We start from the raw sequence: 21,506 nt of genomic DNA, 5'->3' as shown, positions 1-21,506 counted from the left end.
TTTCTTCAGGTATGTTCTAACTTTCCTGTTTAGATTAGTATTTAAAAATTTATTTAATTACAAAATTAATTTTATAGTTATTTTCTAAATAATATTAGCTTTCTAGTGATATGATTATTCTATAGGATAGAGTAAATATTTTGATTAGGATTTTTCTATAGGATAGTTAATCTGATGATATGATGGATTAAAAATATAGGTTAAAACTCTTAGGGATATAATAAATATTATAGAATATTTTCTTGAGGTTGAAACTCATGTTTAAGAATTTTTGAGTTAAAATCTAGATCTATATGGTTGAGTTTATGTGCAATCTAAGATGTAGGAATAAACCTATGATTATTAAATATTTATTTAAATATAAATAAGTATTTTTGAGGTTATAGAAAGGTGATTTGAGGCTTCAGGATAATTTTAAAATTTTTAATTTATTTTTGGATAAATTTTTAGAATATAGAAGGATGAAATTGTGATACTAGAAGTGATTTGAGGATAAAAAAAATAGTTTATTAGGGTATGAGAATTTTAGAAAAGAATTTGGGAAGTTAAATGAGGCATAAATCTTAAATTAGTGTTAATATGGATTATAGATCTAAGACTTTCTAATTCTTTAAATTAGAGTTATTTATTTTAATGTAAAATTAATATATAGTATTGTGAAATAATTATGTAGATTATATTGACAAAGATAGTGGTGAAAAAGGAGTTGTGAAGGGGAACTTGTTATTCAAGACACAAGGTAACCATTATTAATGTGTTGTGATGGGTGTGTTTGTGAATGGTTATGTGTTGTTTTGTTGTTTGGAAAAATTATGAATTATTGAAAATAAATACTGTATATACTTGTTTGAAATTATTGCCAAGTGGGTTAAAAATTTATTTTTGTTTATCATGATGAGATATTATTGTTCGGATATATTCCTGTTTGGATATTTGAATGATGCATGACTTGTCAGGGTATTTTAATGTATGGTGTTAATGGGAATTTCTGTTCGGTTAATTATTACCACGTGGTAAGCCCTCATTGGACCCAATGAGTGGCGTGTCGCTTGGTCCAACTCACCTTTGGTCGGGTGATTTGGCGTCCGAGCATGGCGAAAGGAGGATATAAGATGTAGTCATGCAAATTAAATACTTGTTCGGTTTGTTTGAAAATATTGTTCGGTTAAATGTTTTGTGTGCCCACTTAGCAATCGCATGATTAGTTACAACTACATGCATCATTACATATTAATTTTTGGTTATTGGGACTTTTAAGTCTCATTCCCCGTGGTTAATATTTTTACAGGAGCGAGTCCGGCCGAGAAAGCACCAGAGGTGTAACTATGGTGTATGAAACACCATCTTTTACGTTGCCTCTTATTTTGGATTATACAATGTATCTTGTGCCAACTTAGGACATATCTTCTTTGTGAAGCATGTAAACTCTAATCCTTTTTATTAAAAGTATTTATTTGACCAAGAGGATTATGTTTGTCCCTCTTGATTCATGACCTAATTTAAATATCATGCCATGAGGATCCTGTCTGTCCCTCATGGTTCTAATTGCTTTTTGAGATATTTTAAGACCTGTGGTATATTATCTTGGATGTATCATGGTAAGAAAATTTTCTACCATAATAATGGTTTTAATAATTTGCGAAAAATCGGTTTGTATTTTTGAGGGTGTTACATGACCGGTACGGGTGTAAACCACTTTCATATTCCCGTAAGCCTTCAAGTGAATATTTATTTCATATATATTTTTTGAAAGGCAAAATTCAATCAAATCATGTGAGAATTTAAATAACTTCTTTAAATTCATTATAAAAAAAAGTGTCAATATTTTTATAGAAATTTCGGCAGAACCTCCCCTGTAACTAGGATCTCTTAAAAATTCTACAACAAAAATGTTTTACAAATAACAGTATAATTTAGGAGCATAGCTCCTTCGAGCCAGCCATCAATATATAAAAAAAAATAAAGTTCATCAACAACCTATGCGAAGCATCTACTCTTTCTTTCAAATCAAAAGACATACATATTATATATTTACATTAAAGCAACAATACCAATCAAAAGGTCCACCACTGTGGCTAGTTGCCCTTTAGAGGTCGATGGTAGGATCAGCATCAGCTAACAAATCTGAGGCTAAAATAATTTTTTCAGTAAATAGCATTCCTAAAATAGAATTTAAAAGAATTCACGTATTAAACTCAAATAATTATGTAAAATAATTGAAAAGAGGATAATTCAACATAATAACTTTAAAAATCTATGAATCATAATCATACCCATGAAATGAGAGTGGATTTGGAAGCACTTTATTCTATCATACTTAAAGAAATTGAATTAGTCACATATAAATCAAACTAGTACACTTGATAATTGAAACCATTAAAATTTCAAATGAACGAATTGATCAAAATTTAAAAATTTTTAAGGACTTAATAGAATAGGTAACAAACGTGGACACTCAGTCCATGAGGATAAATAACCAAACACAAAAACAAACGTGGACACATCAATCCACGAGGGTAAATAACCAAATGCAACTGTAACTACAAAACAAACGTGAACACACAATCCACGAGGGTAAGTAACCAAACGCAGCTCAAGCCACAGAACTAAACGCGGGTATAAAGCCTATGAATACCAAACGTGAGGATAAGACTCATGAAACAAACTAGCTAGTATTTAACCACAATACGCTACGGGCTAACGGAACTGCCGTTAGCAGTAGTGTTCTGTTTTGAGTCCTCTTAAAAATTATGTTTCAAACATGCGAGAAGAATAATTACTGCTGTAATAAAATTACCATTCTCAGTACCAAACTCACATGAACTGTTTCAATTCTCAAAATTTGCAAAAAAAAAATCATATTTTTATGGCTAATATACCAAACTTGCAGTAATTAAATAACCAATACATTCCAAAGCTTAACAACCTTACAAAAATACTTTCATTAATCTTGAAAATACACTTTTGAAAATAATAAATGCACGTATCGTAACTCGTTTATCCTTCATTGTTGTTTCAAAATTTTCAAAATTAATAAAATTCATAAGAATAAAATATTTCAAGAAAAAGACTATTAAAAATAAAAATAAAAATAAAAATAAATTAAATTAAATTAAATGGAATGCTATTCACTTACTCGTCAGAACTTCAAATTCTTAAGGATATCCTTCCTTTTAATTCTGATCAGGGTCTCGTTCTTCCTCACCCCCTATCAAGATAAAAATTATTTCATAGATTCCCTATCTTTAGAAACAATTCCAAATTAACCATCCTCATCTAAAATTTAAAGCTAAATTTATGATTTGAAATCAGTCCAAGTATTATCACTAATTCAATCACTTTCCTCGGTTATACAACTACAATATTCTTTCCTTTACAATATTAATAATTCACTTATCTCCAAATAAAACTCTAGGCTATAACATCATTTACTTCCTTCTATACTTGTAATTTCTATTTAAATTGAAATTCTATTTCCTCTTCACACACGCGTAACCACATTAGCTGGGGAGCCAATTTTTTTTTTCAACTTCAATGATCAAATCACACATATATTCATCAAGAGAAAGCAAGTCTTGAAGCTTCCTTATTTTCAGCAACTAGCAACGTACATATAAGGAAGAGAAAAGTAAAACTTACACTGAACAAGGGAGATACAAACTGATCACTAGCACTACACCACACGATGGAGGAAGTCTGGTTTAGTCACACCACATAAGCTTACAGTAATAGCCTTCCAGCACTCACCACTTTAGGATCTCTCAGCACAGAACAGCTCGGACAGACAGCAAGTAAAGAGAATGTAGAAACAGGGAGCACAGACCGGTAAAATGGAACACAACATTCACGATTGAGTTGGGAAGGAAAAGATCATGAGTCCAGCTCCCATGATTTAATCTTATGCCAGTAGCAAACCGAACAAGTGACAAAAATTAAGCAACGATCGAATCCAACGAAGACAGCCAGTAACAAGACAGAGAACGATGATGAAAACAAAGAATGTAAGGAAAATGAACCAGAGAAACTTATAGCATCAACTGCACCAGCCACCGCCGCGAACAATAAGGGGAATGAGTCGGTGATCACTGAAATAAGGAAAGGTCAGAGGTATAGGAAGGTTAAGTCGGTCATATTCTCGAACTCTCATTCTCTCTCTATTTTTCTGGAATGGCCAAGGAAGAGAAGGAAGCTTTTATCCAATTTAGAAAAGGGTAATTTTGTAATTTTGGAGAGGCTAAAAAAAATAAAATTCTCTTTTTTTGCATTAGGGATTCGAACTGGAGACCTTTAGGTTGTTTGGCATACATATTTCCATTCTATCAATACTCCTTATTGTTATAATTATCCTAAACATAACTAAAATATATTCATATAGTTAATTCAATAAGTGTGTATATATATATATATATATATTATTTAAGGCTATTACAAAAAGGCAAGCCATGAGCAATGATTCCAAAAAAATGAGCGCCCACGAGCATGATTGGGTTTGAAAATGAAAAACCCACATTGATTTGAGTGAGAAATCATGCGTTTTGACTGTTGGAGTGATGGAAAATGGGTTTGGAGTGGTTTGGGTAAGTTTCGGATGACTTTCAAGTTGTAGAAATATGAAAGGAAAAAGTGTTCTAGAGGTAATTTAAATGCTAATGATGACAATTGTTATGTAGTAAAAGTCAAGTATTACATACTTGACACTTGTTTTGAAACAACTGTCAACTATGTTCTAGACTTGCTTGATGTTTGTTTCCAAAACAAGCATCAAGTAATTATGTTAATTTTAATTTTTTTGAAAAATAATTAATTGGATGCTTGTTTAAATATATTGAACATATATTTGACACTTATCTTCAAACAAGCGTAAATTATATCTTCGTCCAACAATAATTAAGTTTAAATATATATTTAATGCTTTTCTCAGTATAATCATCAAGTATAGGTTTAGATATTTGATGGTTGTGTTGAAACAACCATTAAGTATTTAGCACCTTTTTTATCTGTCACTTTCATCATAAAACCATCAAATATGAGGCGTCTGATTTAATAAATTTTATGGTAGTTCATGTAACATCCTAAATTTTAATTTCTAGGTTTAGTTAATTAACCAAGGTCAATTAAGATTACTAGGGCTTGATTTCTAGGTTTAGTTAATTCACAACCACCCACAATTGAGTCCTTTATTAGAGATAACTATCCACGATTGTAGACAAGGGAAAATATGGATTAGTTTCTTCAACTATTATTGGTTGTAATTGTAACATACAAAACAAGCTACAGTTGAAACATCAGTTTTGCATTATGAAAGTCCAAAAAATGCAGAAACAAATAGATAAGAGTGAGAGGTTGGTGAAGGAGAAGAAATTTTATTAGGATACGACATTTTAAGCCATTGGGAGTGTCTTTGAGCTAGGAATCACTTAAGGTAAGTTCCCCAATCCTTTCTCTTCCCTTCTAGTTTCATTTTGAAGTTAGATTTTTTTGATTTTCCTCTTGAATTTGAACCTTAGGTTGATTTATTAGTTTTGGGTGGTTATGGCCAATTTAAATAAGTAAAATGGACTTGTTGGAAGTTAAATTTTGTTCCTAAAATAATGGCTATTTGTTGCTTGTTCATTGGATTTGAATTTCTTGGAGTTAGACAAACCTTAGGCCCTCTAATGAAGAAATTAGGTTGTAGGGTGTTATAATTATTATTATTTAAGTTTTTGGATGCTAAATGGAGTTAATGAAACTAATAAACTTATTGGATTTGAGTTTGCACTTGTGGTCTGGAATGTTGGTCTTTAAAGTGGGTAATTGGGAGTTAGAAGTGTTATGTCTATTGGTTATTAGTCGTTATTGTTGTTATGAATTATAGATTGACCTTGTGGATAACCTTTTGAGCTCAATTTAAGCTCAAGAAGCAAGTGTTGAGGGGTAACTTTTGAGTTTTCAAAAGTTTGAGATAACTGAAAAAATTATTTATCTAGTTATTGCTTGTTAGATTAAATGAGGTGTTTATAACTATGTTTAATATGTTTTTATATTCAAATAAAATAGTTTATTGATTTACAAAGTCTTATGCAAGTATGGATTGCATTATTGAATAAGAAATGTTTTGTGTAGAAATGTTATTATAATATGTTTTGACATGAGATTTTGATAATATATGCATATTGAATTAGCTTGATTATGCTAAAGGTTTTTAGTATGCATGGTGACGCTTTGACTATGGTTGTATGATCATCATATTAGGTAAGAAGTTGCCCTAAGAGGAGTAGTGATTTATTTCCATGTGAAATTATATAACTAACACCATAGGTGAGCCCAATAAGCTGGTTTATAGGTTAGAACTTCTTGAATCTCACCTAGAAATAGGTATAAGCATAGATTACCTAAACCTTGTCCTCAACCTCACCTTGGACTAGGGGAACGGTGGGATATGCGACACCCCAATGGACTTTAGAATTGGGAGAATATGTGGTCTGAGAGTAAGCATAGCACTTGTAGCCAGGTGACTCCTTATGATTGGTGAGTTTAGGCTAGTCCATTTACATGGATTTAGTCCCAATAAATTTTTAACTCACTAATTCAATTGGCAATATATGGAGGAAATAAGAAATATTTGATCATGCATTTATATTATCATGTAATTAATATGACATAGAGATACATCTTTGGTTGATTTTCATTTGTCCACTTTGCATGCCCTAATTAATTTGACTTGCATGTGCATGATTTAGATTTTTTTCTTGATTATTGAATAGTTGTATTCACCTTTATCTCATTATTTTGCAAGAATTAGCTCCCAGCAGGCTAAGGGAAAGACATTTGAGGCTTAGGAATTTTTTATTCCCACTGTATGCCTCTCTTTTTGTTAATCATTTGTGTAATTTGATAATGAAATTTTCAACTAAGGTCATTCTTTTGATTACTTGCACCATTGCATGTTACATGTGTTGATTGGTTGTATTTGGTGCCCTAAGCTTGGTTGTATGAGCTATCACTACTTGATTACGGCTTAAATACTAGTACAAGTATGTTGATGATAATTTTGTTCATTGTAACTATGCTATACTAGAATCTTACGTTATGAACTTATGCCATTTACCTCCTCTTGCTTTTGCTGAATATGGAGTTGAGGATTGAAAATGAAAAGTTTACTAGATATGTCTGTTGTGATACATGGTACAAGTTGTCCTAAAACAATTGGGTTTGGCCTAAGTGGTTGTTTTGGTTATTGGGACTTTGGTTAGAGTTTGAACATCTTGAAAGTTTTTAAATGTGAAAAAGGAGTTATTTTGAGTCCAGGTGTCCAACTGTTTTGGTATGATATAAATTAAATATGAAATCAATACCCATAGCTAGTTCATTGTTAAAACCCTATGCGAACACCTAAATCACCCCCATCGAATGTTGGACGGAGAATTGGAGCATGTTAGAAGTTTGTCCCCAAGTTTGAGTTAAGATAGCACAATGATATCTTTGTGCTTGTGTAATATGCCATGGTGTATGGCACTAGCATCGTGTTGCACGGCATGATGGAGGTTAAGACATGGTGGAATGTGTGTTGGCCATGGCAAATTCTCCTAAAATTGTCAAAATGTCATTTTTATCCTTTTTCCCAATTGGATTTAATTGAAATGGTATTCCACGCTTCCAATTGCTTTCCAACTATGATTTATGTTTGGTTGGGGCTTATTAATATTTTCTTTAGTGGTTAAATTTGGGATCCAAATGGTTTGAAAAATTCATACATTCATTTTAATCATAATAGATCTTCAACCTGTGTTTTTCCTTTTCTAACATGGTTAGCTCTTTTTAACTGCAATTAAACCTTATTTACCATAGTAAGGTGATTAAGGTAGTTGACCTCTAATTACTATGGTGATGTTTGGTTATTCAATTAAGTATGTGGAGTTAATTAGGTGATTTTATACTTGGTGTACCTAAAAAATTTTCCTTATTATTAATAGTTTTAATATTTTAAAGTCTATTTGTTTTGATTTAATTGGACAAAAATATATTAAATATATAAGGTTAAGTATATAGATCTTTTCTCAAATTGTTGTCCAAGAATTCAAATGATAACAAACAAAGAAATAAGGGATAAAATTAGAAAATATTCATTATTCTAGCCCCCTCTCGTATTAAGGACCAAAAAAAAAAATAATCAAAGTTTGCCTTATATTTTAAAATAAACAGCAGAGAAACTGGACATGTGCTTTTAACAATTTTAAAAATAAAATTTTAATTTTTTTTTAACAAGCGGGAATTGATTGAGTTTGATGTATGGTAAGGACTGGATATAGTTCATGAAAAAGATTCAAAGTTAATTTAGGTTTATTATTATTAGGGGCCGTATCACATCCAGTTAGGCGCTTGGCCAAACCGTGGCTAGACTTAACTACCGTTAGGTCTTTAAAATTTTAATTACCTAATGGCGCTTCAGCTTCCATGAGGTTAGGCAACAAAGCCACGTGGCGCAATATTATTTGGGTTTCATTTTTCTTTCTAACTCCAACTTAGTTGTCCTTAATGGACAATAAATTATATTCCATTGATCTATAATTGCTCTCCCACTAATTAATAAGGCAACTTGCTATCAACATGGAAGGAGCAAGAAAACAAATCATTTTTAATTAAATTAAAGTATCTTCTAAATAATATTAATTAATGAAATAATTCTTGAAGTTGTAGGTGAATTGGATAAAACTGGAAGGACAGACGCAAATTTCAACTTTGTAGTCACCAAAGTATTTGTATACACTGCATTTTGAAAAACTAAAAAATAAAAAGCATTCCCTCTAGTTTAAAATATAATTATTTTTGTTAATTAATTTTAGTTCAAAATATAAACAACTTACTCCCTCCTTCTCTATATATAAGATGTTTTTAACTAAATTACACAAACTAATAAAAGTTAATTATCTAAGTAAAAGCAAAGCAACATTCCAATTTTATTCTTAATTATTATGAATAAAAAATAATTTTTTTAAAGTAAATTAATGAGAGTATTTATCTTTTTTTTTTCAATTTAAAAAGGGTAAAATGTGGTCCATTTATTAAAAAATATGTTAACAATCTCTTATATTTAAGGATAAAGAAAGGTTTTAGAATACCTCTTATATATAGGGATAGATGAGTAGTAAATATAAAACAATTATAATTGCCTAAATATAAAGTTATATATTATTTATCATGAACAGTGGTAATTGAGTGTAAGAATAAAAATAAAAAACAATCTACACTTTTTTAAGAACGAGGATTTTAATGGTTTGCAAATTTTTCTTAAAAATTGATTGTATATTGAACAAGAGAAAGTATGAAGGAAGAAAATGAAGTTATATAATTGCCTAAATAAAATAAATACTTGACATATTTGGAAAAGATGGTGACTTGGCATCGAAGTAAAAACGAAAAAATTTCCTTAAATCTTGTGAAATGAAAATTATGTGATAACAAGAAATCCCAATCTTTATCCTTATTCCATAGCTCAAGCAAACAAATAAAGAGAAAAACGTATACATAATCTCAAGCATATATACACCACAAGACTGTGGAATCATATAATTATATCATAATTATATTATAAATTATAAATATATAAGAAATCTAATGAAGAACCAAATAACCTGCAAACCCAAACAAGACGAGAAACCCAAAAACACTTTGAAAATAAATATTTTATTTATTGAGCGGATTGATGATGAACAGTGCTATAGCCGACAGCTGAAACGTATCGCCATTTCTCTTCGTTAACGGCGAAACGACGCCGTCCTTTTCCTTGAACCCATCTTCACACGTCGTGGAGGCATCAAGGACTGAACTTACTTTAACGTTACAATCTGCATAAAGCTTGGCCTTGTAATCTTTAATGGCGTCTCTGAGGGAAGAGATGGCATCAGAATACACCTCAAAGCAATCATCCAAGCATTCTTTGATAAACGGGTCCACTTTCTTCTTCTTCATTGTCGCCGTCTTCAAGAGGTTCTTGATATGAACCCTAGTTTCTGTAACGTTGTGCCTGAGAAGTTTGAGAGAGATGAAGCCGAGCTCGCGAAGGTTCCGAACACAGCGACTATGAGGATCTGATTGGAGAGAAGTTCTGCAGAATCTGTAGCTTATGTTTGGATCAGTTTTTGAGAGATTCTTGCAGGTTTGGGCTATGAGATCGACATGGTTATTATTTGCGGTTATGGAGGAGAAAGAACTAAGAGAGAGGATTAATATGAGAGAGAAGGAAAATAAAGATGAGGGTTTCATTTCTTTGTTTGTTCTCTGCAGTACATTTCCCTCCACTTTCTCACAAGGTTATATATATACTATATATATATATATATATATGTATATGTATATGTAAAGACATATAGATGTGTGTGTAATGGGAAATCTGGTTGCTCTTTGTTAAATTTTGGGGTGAGGACAGCAATGTTTGGGATAAATTGTGGTTTAAGCAGGACGTATATGTAGATCGCATTCAAAATATTATATGTGGACACGGTTAAATGATTTTAGTATTAAAAAATAAAATTGATTGACCAAATTGATAAAAATTAAAGGGAGAATGATAACTTTAAGCACCTTATGAAAAAATTAATGTCAAATAATCATGATTTTTATGATAACTTAGGTTTTCAAATTTATAAGTATTCGTCTTCCTACATTTCAGTACTAAATTGTTTTTTAAAAAAAATCCTGATTTAGTTTTAACATTATTAAAAGATTCTTAGTTGTTATTCTCCCAAAATTTTATCAAACATGTAAGACCAACAAATTCATTATCTAATTAAATTATGAGCTCATATTTAGTATTTAATCATATCTCAAATAGGATTACCTTCATTAAAAAAACACATATGAGCAAACAAAAAAAAAAAGATTAAAGATTATTTTCGCTCTCAAACTTTTTGCATATGGTTTACGAGTGTCATGAATTCAATTTTTTGGGTCAATTCTCCTCTTAAACTTCAAAACAAAAACCAAACTAGAAATGTCTTGAAATGCATCCATTGGGATGCCACTTGAACACATCCATCTGAGTAGATCATGGTTAACAAACAGCACGTGAATGACCAGAATAGGCACTAAATATTATCAGTTCAAAAATAAAAATAATTCAAATCTCCATGAGGAAACTTGCAAACCCTGCGTAAAAAATTTGAGGGCGAAAATAATTCTTAATCTAAAAAATTATGAGCTCATATTTTGTACAGAATTTTTGAAATATTAAAATATATTATTTATTATTTTTGTGATTTCTTATATATTTTATATATACACATCAAAAATATGTTTGTGGGGGTGAATGATTGAGCACGATATTCACATGTCTTGCCTTTGAGATGAGTTATAACTTTTATTGTTCGTAAAGAAAAAGGGTTGATTCTTTTAGCAGCTAGTACACATTTGAGGAAATACGTGTTACAATAATTCAATCAAAGCCATTGTTCAAAAAAAATTCAATTAAACCCATCTTCACATTGTATTGATACTTTCTTTGAAGGAAATGTATATTCTAAAATTTAATTAAAAATACATGAATTTGACAAATTTTACTTTTTTAAGAAATATTTTATATTTTCTAAAAAATGATACAATAAATAAAGATATAAAAACATAATAAAATTTCACGAATCTCAACTTTAAAGAGTTGAAGTCTTTTTTTAATGCACTCATGATATATAACTATTGTTTTAATAATTAGCATTAGCGACTAATCGCATCACTGAACCTAGTTTAAATACTCGTTCAGAATTTATCAGTCCAAAAGTCATAATTAATGGAACTTATGGCAACTAAATTAATACATACATACATATATATATATATATATATAATATAAATAATATAATATACTTTTTTAGCAATTTTACTAATTTTTAAAATACTATTTTTGTACTGAAATCTGGAACGGTCCATTACATTCACATCGCACAATAAAAAGTTGTTATACTACATCATCATTGCAATTTGCAATTATAATAACCTTGCTTCACTACTTAAGCAAACAAGCTTGAGGGAGAGTACTATATGCTTCCTTCAAGCTTGCTTTGCTTGGTAATATGGTTTCAAATAAAAATTAAAAAAAAAAAAGCAAGTAGTCGAACCAATGAAAAAAAAAATATTAAATCGTGAGACTCAATTGTTTTAGAATAGTTATAACTTATTTAAAATATTTAGACAATTCTTTCATTTATAAAAGCGCAAGGGACTAGAGTTTCACAGAGGTAGAGAAAGTTACAATTTTTATATTTCTTTTTTAGAATTATCATACTCATTTTCAAATGTGATTTTTTAAAAAATTCGAGGCAATGTTTGTAAGAAGAAAAAATCATAATTTTTTACAAAGCACTTTTCAAACGAAAAAACAAACAAGTTTACAGTTTGTAAAGTTACCATCATACGTATATCTTTTTCCTCACTTAACCTAAAATTACTTTATTCCTACATTTGGAAAGGAAAAAATAGGTAAAAAGAAAATTTAAAGGAGAAAATAGGAAGAGAAGTATATATTATTTGTTTAGATAACGAGAGAAAATAAAGAAAGGCAAGCACATGAAAAGTTCTCTCTTCAAAGCTTGATAGATTTTGGAGAAAAAGACATGCTTCCTAAAATTGTCCCTAGTGGGAAAAAAGAGAGGCGTGATTTATTATAATTTAACTTTTTTGGCCAACTGTTTATTAAAATTTAATAATCTACAAATTATTTTTATAAAATATAATTTATAAATTACGATAGAATGATTGCAACTACACTATTAAAATTTAACATAAAACATTAAAAACAAACTTTTAATTCATTTATAATGTTACAGGATATTTGATACTCATGTTCCCAAATTTACAATTAATAATAAAAAAAATTAATTGATCTTCTAAAATTCAACACTGAACATTGGAAAACAATACTTTTCTATAAACATTTAAGTAAATTCAATTAGGGCTGTTCAGGGTGCTCGAAAACTCGATATGCCCGACCCGACCCCAACCATAAAATGCCTAACCCGATGGATGAAAAAGCTGCCCGAAGAATATCAGGCATGGTGGGGCCAGGTTAAACAATCGGGCAAGACCAGGGTCAAGGTTGAACTGTTAGACAGTGTTGCCCGACCGGACCCTAGGTGAATAAAAAATAAAAAAAATTATGTTAATGTGCAGCTAGCTACCAACACCTGTCTCGCCGAGTAGTGGGTGTAAATTTTATTTTATTTTTTTTTTAACTTACCCAATACCCATTTCAATATTGTCCGCCCCTGCCTTCTCATTTCATTCCAAGAAAGAAGAAATGCTTGCAGATAGTAGAAACCCTAACCTAATTTCTCTACACTCTCGAGTTGAAATGTGTCTCAAAGTCTCCACTCTTCCATTTGAAACCCTTTTGCTCTTATTCTAGTCAACACTCAATAGTCCCCGACTCGCTATGAGCCTCTGGCTCCGACAACTCTAACACTCAAGGATGCCATTGACCTGGATGTAGCATTTATTTAGCTTGCATTTATGGATGATCGTGGCTCAAAGATGATCCTGGTTTCTTCTTCAAACTCAAGAACTCTATCTCTAATAAGCTATAGTGTTCGTGGCTATTGCTTTTCTTCTTTGATATTGTGTTTATCAAAATCGTGGCTTGGTGGTTATTGCTTTTCTTCTTTAGATCAAACACAACTTGTTTCTTCTTTGAGTTCATGTTGTGTGGCTTCTCTTGATATGAATTTCTTTTTCTTCTTGTTTATCCTAATTAAGAATTTTTTGTTCTTCCCCCTATAATATTTTGCATATACAATTCTGATGTGGATCGAATGAAATCATTTAAGTCAAGGTGGAAAGAAGAGTTACTTTTTTTCTTTTCTTGCTTCACATGTGTTCTTTTTAAGAGTCTAGATCTTATGAGTCGACAATATAGATTTGCTCCCTCTACTAGTATCCACCCAAACATCTCTCTAACTCAAACAGTGTGTTAATACTTTCAACGTTCATTCTTCTTTGAATATTGATTTTCCTTTCTCTAGGATGTTTTGTAACTCTCGAAGTGTTTAACCATTAGAACTTTTTTAACTCTCATACATCCATCATGCACGTCTATATTATATAATATATATATATATATATATATTAGGGTTTTCATCTTCCACTTGAAGAGCCCATAAAAATTAATTAAATTTATCTCATAAATTTAATCTACAATATCATATCTAAATTGAATTTATTTTATAAATTTAAATTATAAAAATGACATGATATTCTCTCATATCATGTAGTTATTAAATTTAATATATCATATAAAATTAAATTTAAAACCAACGCAATATAAATCACATATCCATATTATATTATGTATATACACGAATACACACACACACACACACACACACACACACACACACACACACACACACACACACATATATATATTACAAATATATATATATATATATGTATGTATATTATATTATATATATTTAATTTCATATATCATATACATATACATATACATACATGCATATATATATATATATATATATCAGATACACACTCATAGTGAATATATATATATATATATATTTCAAAATGTATATATAATTATATTTTATATTTTATATTTCATATAAATATCTATAAATATTTATTAAATAAATATTTAAATACATATATATAATTCATTCACCCTATATTGCATTTATTGAATTTAGACATATTTCAAATTTAATGAACTTAGACATTATAGCTCAAGTTTGATTGTTCTTTTATGCAACCCTGTAGGCCCATATGAAGTTGGCAATAGGCTAATTATGCTATTAACCCATAAGTCACAAGTGACCTCTAACAAAACATTGCAACTATCCAATTCATATGGAAATTAATGATCTAATGTAATCTATCATGTAACCTTATCACATTTCTTTTATTCCGTAATATTTCAGTCAAATGTGAGACATGGAATTGTCATTCTCCTTTATCTAACCATTACTTTCTCAATCTTTAAGTGAACTAACATAATAATGAAAAAAAACCCTTTCTATTATGGTATGGCCTTATATTTTCTTAGTCTTACTCATCGAAGGGCCTAATAATATCTCTCAATTGATGTGAGGGATAAATTTTATCTTAACCATGCATATTCCTCTGTATGAATATCACTAAATTCAATCAAGCCTTTATGATCACTTGGTCAAAGGTGACTTTTGACTAGGTCAAAGTTCAGTAGTCATCATGGAGAAAACCCATGATGATCTCAGGTCAAAGGGTTTAGTAATATAGTTACATATGAGATAAGCTTATGACTTGTACTATGCAGCTTTCTCAGTAGGTCAATCCAGTACGTTGTACTCTTTCAAGTGTCAATGACTTTGATTTATATCTTTATAATTAATTAAAATCATATTAGTCTTATTTCATCTATGATTCTTCAAAGATGACTGACCAGAGACATTTAAAACAATCACTATAGTTTGTCTAAGAATACAGTAATCATAGTGAACATGTAATTGATATGATAGCAAAAGAGAAATTCATTAAATAATAATGTGTATAGTATAATGATTGGCCATATGGTACAATTTCCAACACATTACTCTTTTGTCAGATGTCATTTACTTATATATATATATATATATATATTTTTTGGCTTTCTAAAAATATGTTATTAGACTATTCATTCTGAAATTTTATTTCAATTCTTTATCAATGCTATTCATTTCGGAATTTTTTTCCTCTTAAAGTTTCTTGCTTTGATATATATGTTTTTGGCTTCTTTGGCACCATTGTTTAGATATATTTAGTTTTTGGCATAGAAAAAAAATGGAAGACCAGTGTTCTGCTGCTACAACTAGTCCTAGTCTTCATACACCTTCACAATCTGAATTTGTGAATTCTACTCCTACTCTTACCAGTGATAATGAAAAGAATTCTGCTCCTACACCCTAATCTCAATATATATATCAATTGACTTGAATCCTATACCTATTACACCTAGTCCTATTACTCCAAGTGGACCAACACCTCCTCCCCCATCCAATGTTCCTCTTATTACTAATACAATAAAAGCTCCTCAAAAGGTAGAAGTTAGAGGTAAAAAGAGAAAAGAACAAGAAAAGAGTGTAGAATTTGAGAGGAAGCCACCTAAATCTTCAATAGTTTGGGACTTCTTTGTGAAAATACCATTAGAAGAAACAAATGGAGAGGTCAAGGAAACTTGTAAACACTATGGCATCACTTATGCTTGTGATTCAATCAAGCATGGAACCAATTCTTGAAAAGACATTTACCAAAATGCACCAAAAACCCTCACAATGTAGAATCAAATAGAAAGCAAAGCGTGTTGAATTACTTGGCACTTGGTAGGACAAATAATATGCAAGGAAGGGGCTTAGTCCCTCATGTTTACAATGAGAAACAATGCAGAAGAGCTCTTGTTGATTTTATTATTTATGATGAGTAGCATTTTTAAACTGTTGAGAAACAAGGGTTTAAGAAAATGTTGCATAAATTTGAGCCATAGTTTCTAATTGTATCATTGCAAGAGATATTTGGTAGCTATATCTTAGTGAAAAGAAGTTGCTAAAGTAGCTATTAAAGAAGAGTGCTAATCAAGTCTCCCTTACAATGGATTGCTGGACATCATGCCAAAACTTTAATTACATGTGTGTCACGACTCATTTCATTGATCTAGATTGGAATCTACAAAAGAGGATCCTTAGCTTCTGCATGATAGAAAATCATAGAGGGGACACTATTGGGAAGACAATAGAAGAATGTTTAATGGATTAGGGAATTGAAAAAGTATTCATGTTGATTATGGACAATGCATCCTCTAATGAAATAGCTTTGTCTTATTTGAAGAGGAGGATAAGAGCTTGGAAAGGCTTAGTATGTAGGAGTGATTAGATACATTTGAGGTGTTGTGCACATATACTAAATTTAGTAGTTACTGAAGGCTTCAAGGAGTTGAAGGATAGCTTTGATACGATTCAAAATGCAATGAGATATGTGCATTCCTCTCCTTCTTAATTCTCTAAATTTAAGAAGTGGGCTAAAGGGGAAAAAATAGACACAAAAAGTCTTGTATGCATGGATGTTCATACTTGTTGGAATTCCACCTACTTGATGTTAGAAGCTGCCCTAAAGTTTGAAAGTGTTTAGTAGGATGCATTATGAAGATGATGATCATCGTGCACACTTCAAGATAAAAGATTATGAGAGGAAGTTGAACATCGCTCTTGTAGGCATCTTTATCCAAAGGACCTTGATTGGATTAATACCTATACATTTATCAAGTTCTTAAAAGTATTTTATGATATAACTTTAATGTTCTCAGGTATAACTACTATCACATCCAATTTGTGCCTCCACCAAATTGCTTGTATCTAGGTTTTGCTACAAAGTAATATTGTTAATGCCAATCTACTTCTTGGAGAAATGAGCATGAGCATGCAAAATAAATATAACAAATATTAGGGGAAGATAGATAATATGAATCATTTGCTAATAATTGCTGTGGTTTTGGATCCTAGATACAAATTGGTTTATCTGAATCATGTGTTTAACAAATTTTCCATAACCTAACCTTGAAGTTTGGGAGAACATGAAAAAAATTTGAGAGATTGCATTTATTGCCTTTTTTTAAGAGTATTCAGCAAGTCTTTTTGCTTAATCAAGTGTTTCCTCTATGTCTAGTAGTGTAGGCTCTATTGCTAGGTTGCCTTTTCGTGTGAGTAATGATGATGATGATGACGACCCGAGTGTGCAATGGCTAGAATCTCTATCCCAACCGACATCTCTTGATCCTAAAAAATCTAAGTTGGACAAATATCTAGTAGCTAACATAGCTAATAATATCCCCTCTAGCTCTATCAAGGATTTTAATATATTGTCATGGTGGAAAGCAAATGCCACAAAGTATAAAATTTTGTCTTTGATGGCGCAAAACCTATTAGCAATCCCTATTTCAATAGTTGCATCTGAATTCGCATTTAGCACCAGAGGGAGGATTGTTGATCAATATAGAAGCTCATTATTACCTCACATGATTGAAGCACTTATATATGCTCAAAATTAGCTTAACCCAGGGCAATCTGTCTCAAAAATTACTATTGTATTGCATGAGTTTGACAACTTTGAGGAGACATAAGATGTTGTTCAATCTAGTAATGTTTTTTATTTAATTTGATTTTTATGTATTTTTTAGTGTTTTATAATTTGATTGTTCTTGTTATATTTTTAAATGTTTCCACTGTCACCATTGTCACAGTTAATGAGGGAGCAACTCAAATGAGTCACAAACATTGGTGATTGAGGTCAAATGGTCATATAGGTGGTCTACTTGTCCTATTTGATTGGTTCCCTCTTTTTAGTTTTTATGTCTATGTTTTATTTTGAGTATAGATGTTAATGACTATATTTTGATGGATGACTAGATATTATGGGTGGTCATATTGGACTATGTTTTGCTGGAACTGTGGATGATTATGTTCATCCAGATGATTACATCTAATTATGATTTTCGTAATATCATGTTATATATGATTGTAGTTGGAGACTTGAGTTTATGGATAATTGTATTTTGGTGGTTTTTTTTTTCCTTCAGGTCAGAATTTTCAACCATTTTGCTTTGATTCAATGTTTGAATTTTTGTTATTTTGTTTTGCTTCAAGTTTGAATTTTATTGCTTCAAATTTGAAATTTAACGTGTTATTTTGTTGAATTTTTTTCGTTTATAAGTTTAGATTTTTGTTTTTTTTTCATATTAGTTGCCTTTTTTATTCCTCTCATCAAGGATATTGATTTGAATTTTCAAGTTAATATGACAAATTTTTGTTATATTTTTTCATATTGGTTGTTGGTTGTCTGCTCCTTCTTTCCAATATGAATATTGCATGTATTGGCCCATTTCGTTTCCATTTACATTATTAGTCCAAGGCCTAAAGCAACAAAGATTTGGAGACAAAAAAAAAAATTTAAGACATGCTGGACAAACACACTCGCTCAACCCTACCATAATGCTTGACCCTATGCACCTAACCCTACAAATTTTGGGCAATCTTCAAGCATGGTCGAGCATCAAGTTAACAAGCAAAGCCCATCCATTTTTAAGGTCGGGCTTCAAGTTAATTGTTAGCTTAGTCCAACTCTGCCCATGTTCAACTCTAGTCATATGCTATGATATTCTTCTTCTCCTTATTATTATTATTTTTTTTTACGAAGGTCATATAATATAATTTGGATGGGAGGAATAAAAGGATGTTTGTAAATTATTGATAATGATATTAGAAATTTAGAAGTTCTAGTGGGTTACTATGACATCTTAAAATGTCTTTTCTTAAAATTGCAATCACATGGTCGCTGTTACTCCCATAAACAAATTATGCAATTTTTTTTTAGTACTGGGTTTGAACTAGTTTCACTTTTTAATGTTAATAGTAATCCGATAAAGTGACATGAATTAATTTATCTAAAGATGAATATAAAAATAATTTAAGTATTTTTTTTAAACCCACGTTGCAATATTAAATTGTTTATTTCTTTTGACTTTTATTTTATTTCTGTAAGGAAGATGGCTTAGCTTACAACAATTTTATACCTCCCAAAAGGACAAATAACCCAAAGAAGAAAACCAACAAAGGCTAGCTGCAAAAACCACACAACTTCGCTCATGTGCCTCTACAAATTCCTCCCTTTGCTCCAAAATATAAGCTTCCTTTTTAAGTAGTTGTAACAAAAAAAAAATTCTCATTTTATTTATTATATTTATTAACATTGATTCTTGAATAAATTTATTACATTGAGATTAAGGATTACAAAATAATGTATATTTTTATGAAAATAAAAATTTTATTAGGATGTGAATTATTATTAAAAACTACTAATATTTTGAGATCGGAGGGAGTAAGTGTGCGCTTGATTTAAAGTTTGAAAAATTAATATTTCTGTAAAGTATAATTTGTAAACTGACATTAAGATAAAATAAGAATTAAGAAATTTTTAATCTTTCTCTTAATTATCAATTTAGTCTGTAAAATTTAATTTTTATTATTTAAGTCTCTGAAATTTCAAAACCATATGCAATTAGTCATTTATGAAGTTAATTTTTCTTACAAACCAAAAGCACTACTTGTATGGGTTCGAAACTTTAGGGACTTGATTAACAATAATTAAACTTCAAGGATAATTGAAACAAATGTAATAAATTGAAAATTTCATTATCCCATAAAAGGAAATTACTCTTGTACAATTTATGTTTGAATATTTTATTTAAACATGCTTAGTTTTGGGACCCAAAACAAGAAAAAGTAACTTTTGACTTCAACCATGGTTTTGGAACGCCATTTATGCTAAGTTTTTTTCCAAACAGAAGTTTTTTCCTTTCCAACCAGATTTTGGGTTTGATAACCATGGCTTTGGAAGCCCAAAAACCAAACCAAACACATGGCCTCAGTCCATTGACATAGCCTAGCTAAATAAATGCATTTATTCACATGCTTGCATCATTTCTGCCTCATTATCTCTAGCTGAATGTGACGCAGAAGTGAAGCCATTAGTCATTCAGAGTTAGCAGGGCAGCCAAAACTACCAACTTAGGCCATTAGTTTCTGAGATAAGTAATGGGGAAAAAAGAGTGAAGATATAAGATTCGGATGCTCATAGCAAATGATATAGGGATAGGGCTATTACATATTTTCGCCTTTGTTCATGAATCCTGTGTTTTGATCACATTCACAATTCAAGCACTAGCCTCAAACTGCTATCTATAAGCGCTTTAAGATCTATGCCTCAATTTCAGTTACAGCATGGACTTACAAGATCCTCCTTATACTGCTGCTCATCAAATCTTAACCACGCAGTCATCAAGTTCACTACATCAGCTGCAAAAGGGAGCAATCATGGGCTTTTCTTCAGAACCTCTTACTTTTTACTACCCAAGATATAGGTTTCCCATACTGTAGAGTATGATGCATCAAACCACTAGTAACGCAAGAAAAACAAAGCTAGAAACATCATTTCAAAATTTGAAAGTAAATGCTTTCGAAAACCTAAGAACTGATAACTTACTGTAAAACCAAAACCGGTGTCTTCAAAATCTAATTTTAGGATTCCTAATAAAGCATGTTCAACCACTAAGAATCCAGTCAAACATAGAACAAATATAAGAAATGTTTAGTCAATTTAGCTGATTCGTTCGTTGACTGATCAAAATATTTTGATGTATCTTTATATGAATAGGACCTCCAGATCCCAACTCCATACTACTGTAGTCTGATCATCATACCCAACCTCCCCGGCTTTTCATTCAAGTCAGCATATCATACATGCCCCTTATGTCTCTCCCTAGGTCACATATTCCCTCCATTTTTAAATATAAGAGAAACTACCATGTGTCTCTTTGTTTTTATTTAGAAACAAAACTACAAATTTCAAGAAACATTCATCACATTTTCCCAAATTGTCTCTCATAAAATAATTTTTATTTTCACTAAACAAATTTGTATCATTGATTATAAGGATAATTTAGTCCAATTTTTTTAATTTCAGAC

General features: G+C 30.6%; 1 protein-coding gene and 1 long non-coding RNA gene across 2 annotated transcripts; one reads left to right on the top strand and one right to left on the bottom strand.

Annotated features, from left to right (window-relative positions):
* Positions 1–585: 585 nt before the first annotated feature.
* Positions 586–1,462, top strand: LOC129287900 (uncharacterized). The gene is made up of 2 exons (XR_008587837.1): positions 586–739; positions 1,289–1,462. It is a non-coding gene; the product is annotated as an uncharacterized LOC129287900 (long non-coding RNA).
* A 7,988-nt stretch (positions 1,463–9,450) lies between these two features.
* On the bottom strand, positions 9,451–10,270 carry LOC129287456 (putative invertase inhibitor). Its single transcript, XM_054923618.1, has one exon. The coding sequence runs from the start codon at positions 10,243–10,245 to the stop codon at positions 9,667–9,669; it is 579 nt and encodes a 192-aa protein (XP_054779593.1). The 5' UTR covers positions 10,246–10,270; the 3' UTR covers positions 9,451–9,666.
* Between the last annotated feature and the right edge of the window lie 11,236 nt (positions 10,271–21,506).

The sequence above is a fragment of the Prosopis cineraria genome, unplaced genomic scaffold, assembly GCF_029017545.1.
Source record: "Prosopis cineraria cultivar Desert tree isolate PC_DT_omini unplaced genomic scaffold, ASM2901754v1 PC12, whole genome shotgun sequence".
Classification (NCBI taxonomy): Eukaryota; Viridiplantae; Streptophyta; class Magnoliopsida; order Fabales; family Fabaceae; genus Prosopis; species Prosopis cineraria.
This window is presented reverse-complemented; position numbering and strand designations above follow the sequence as displayed.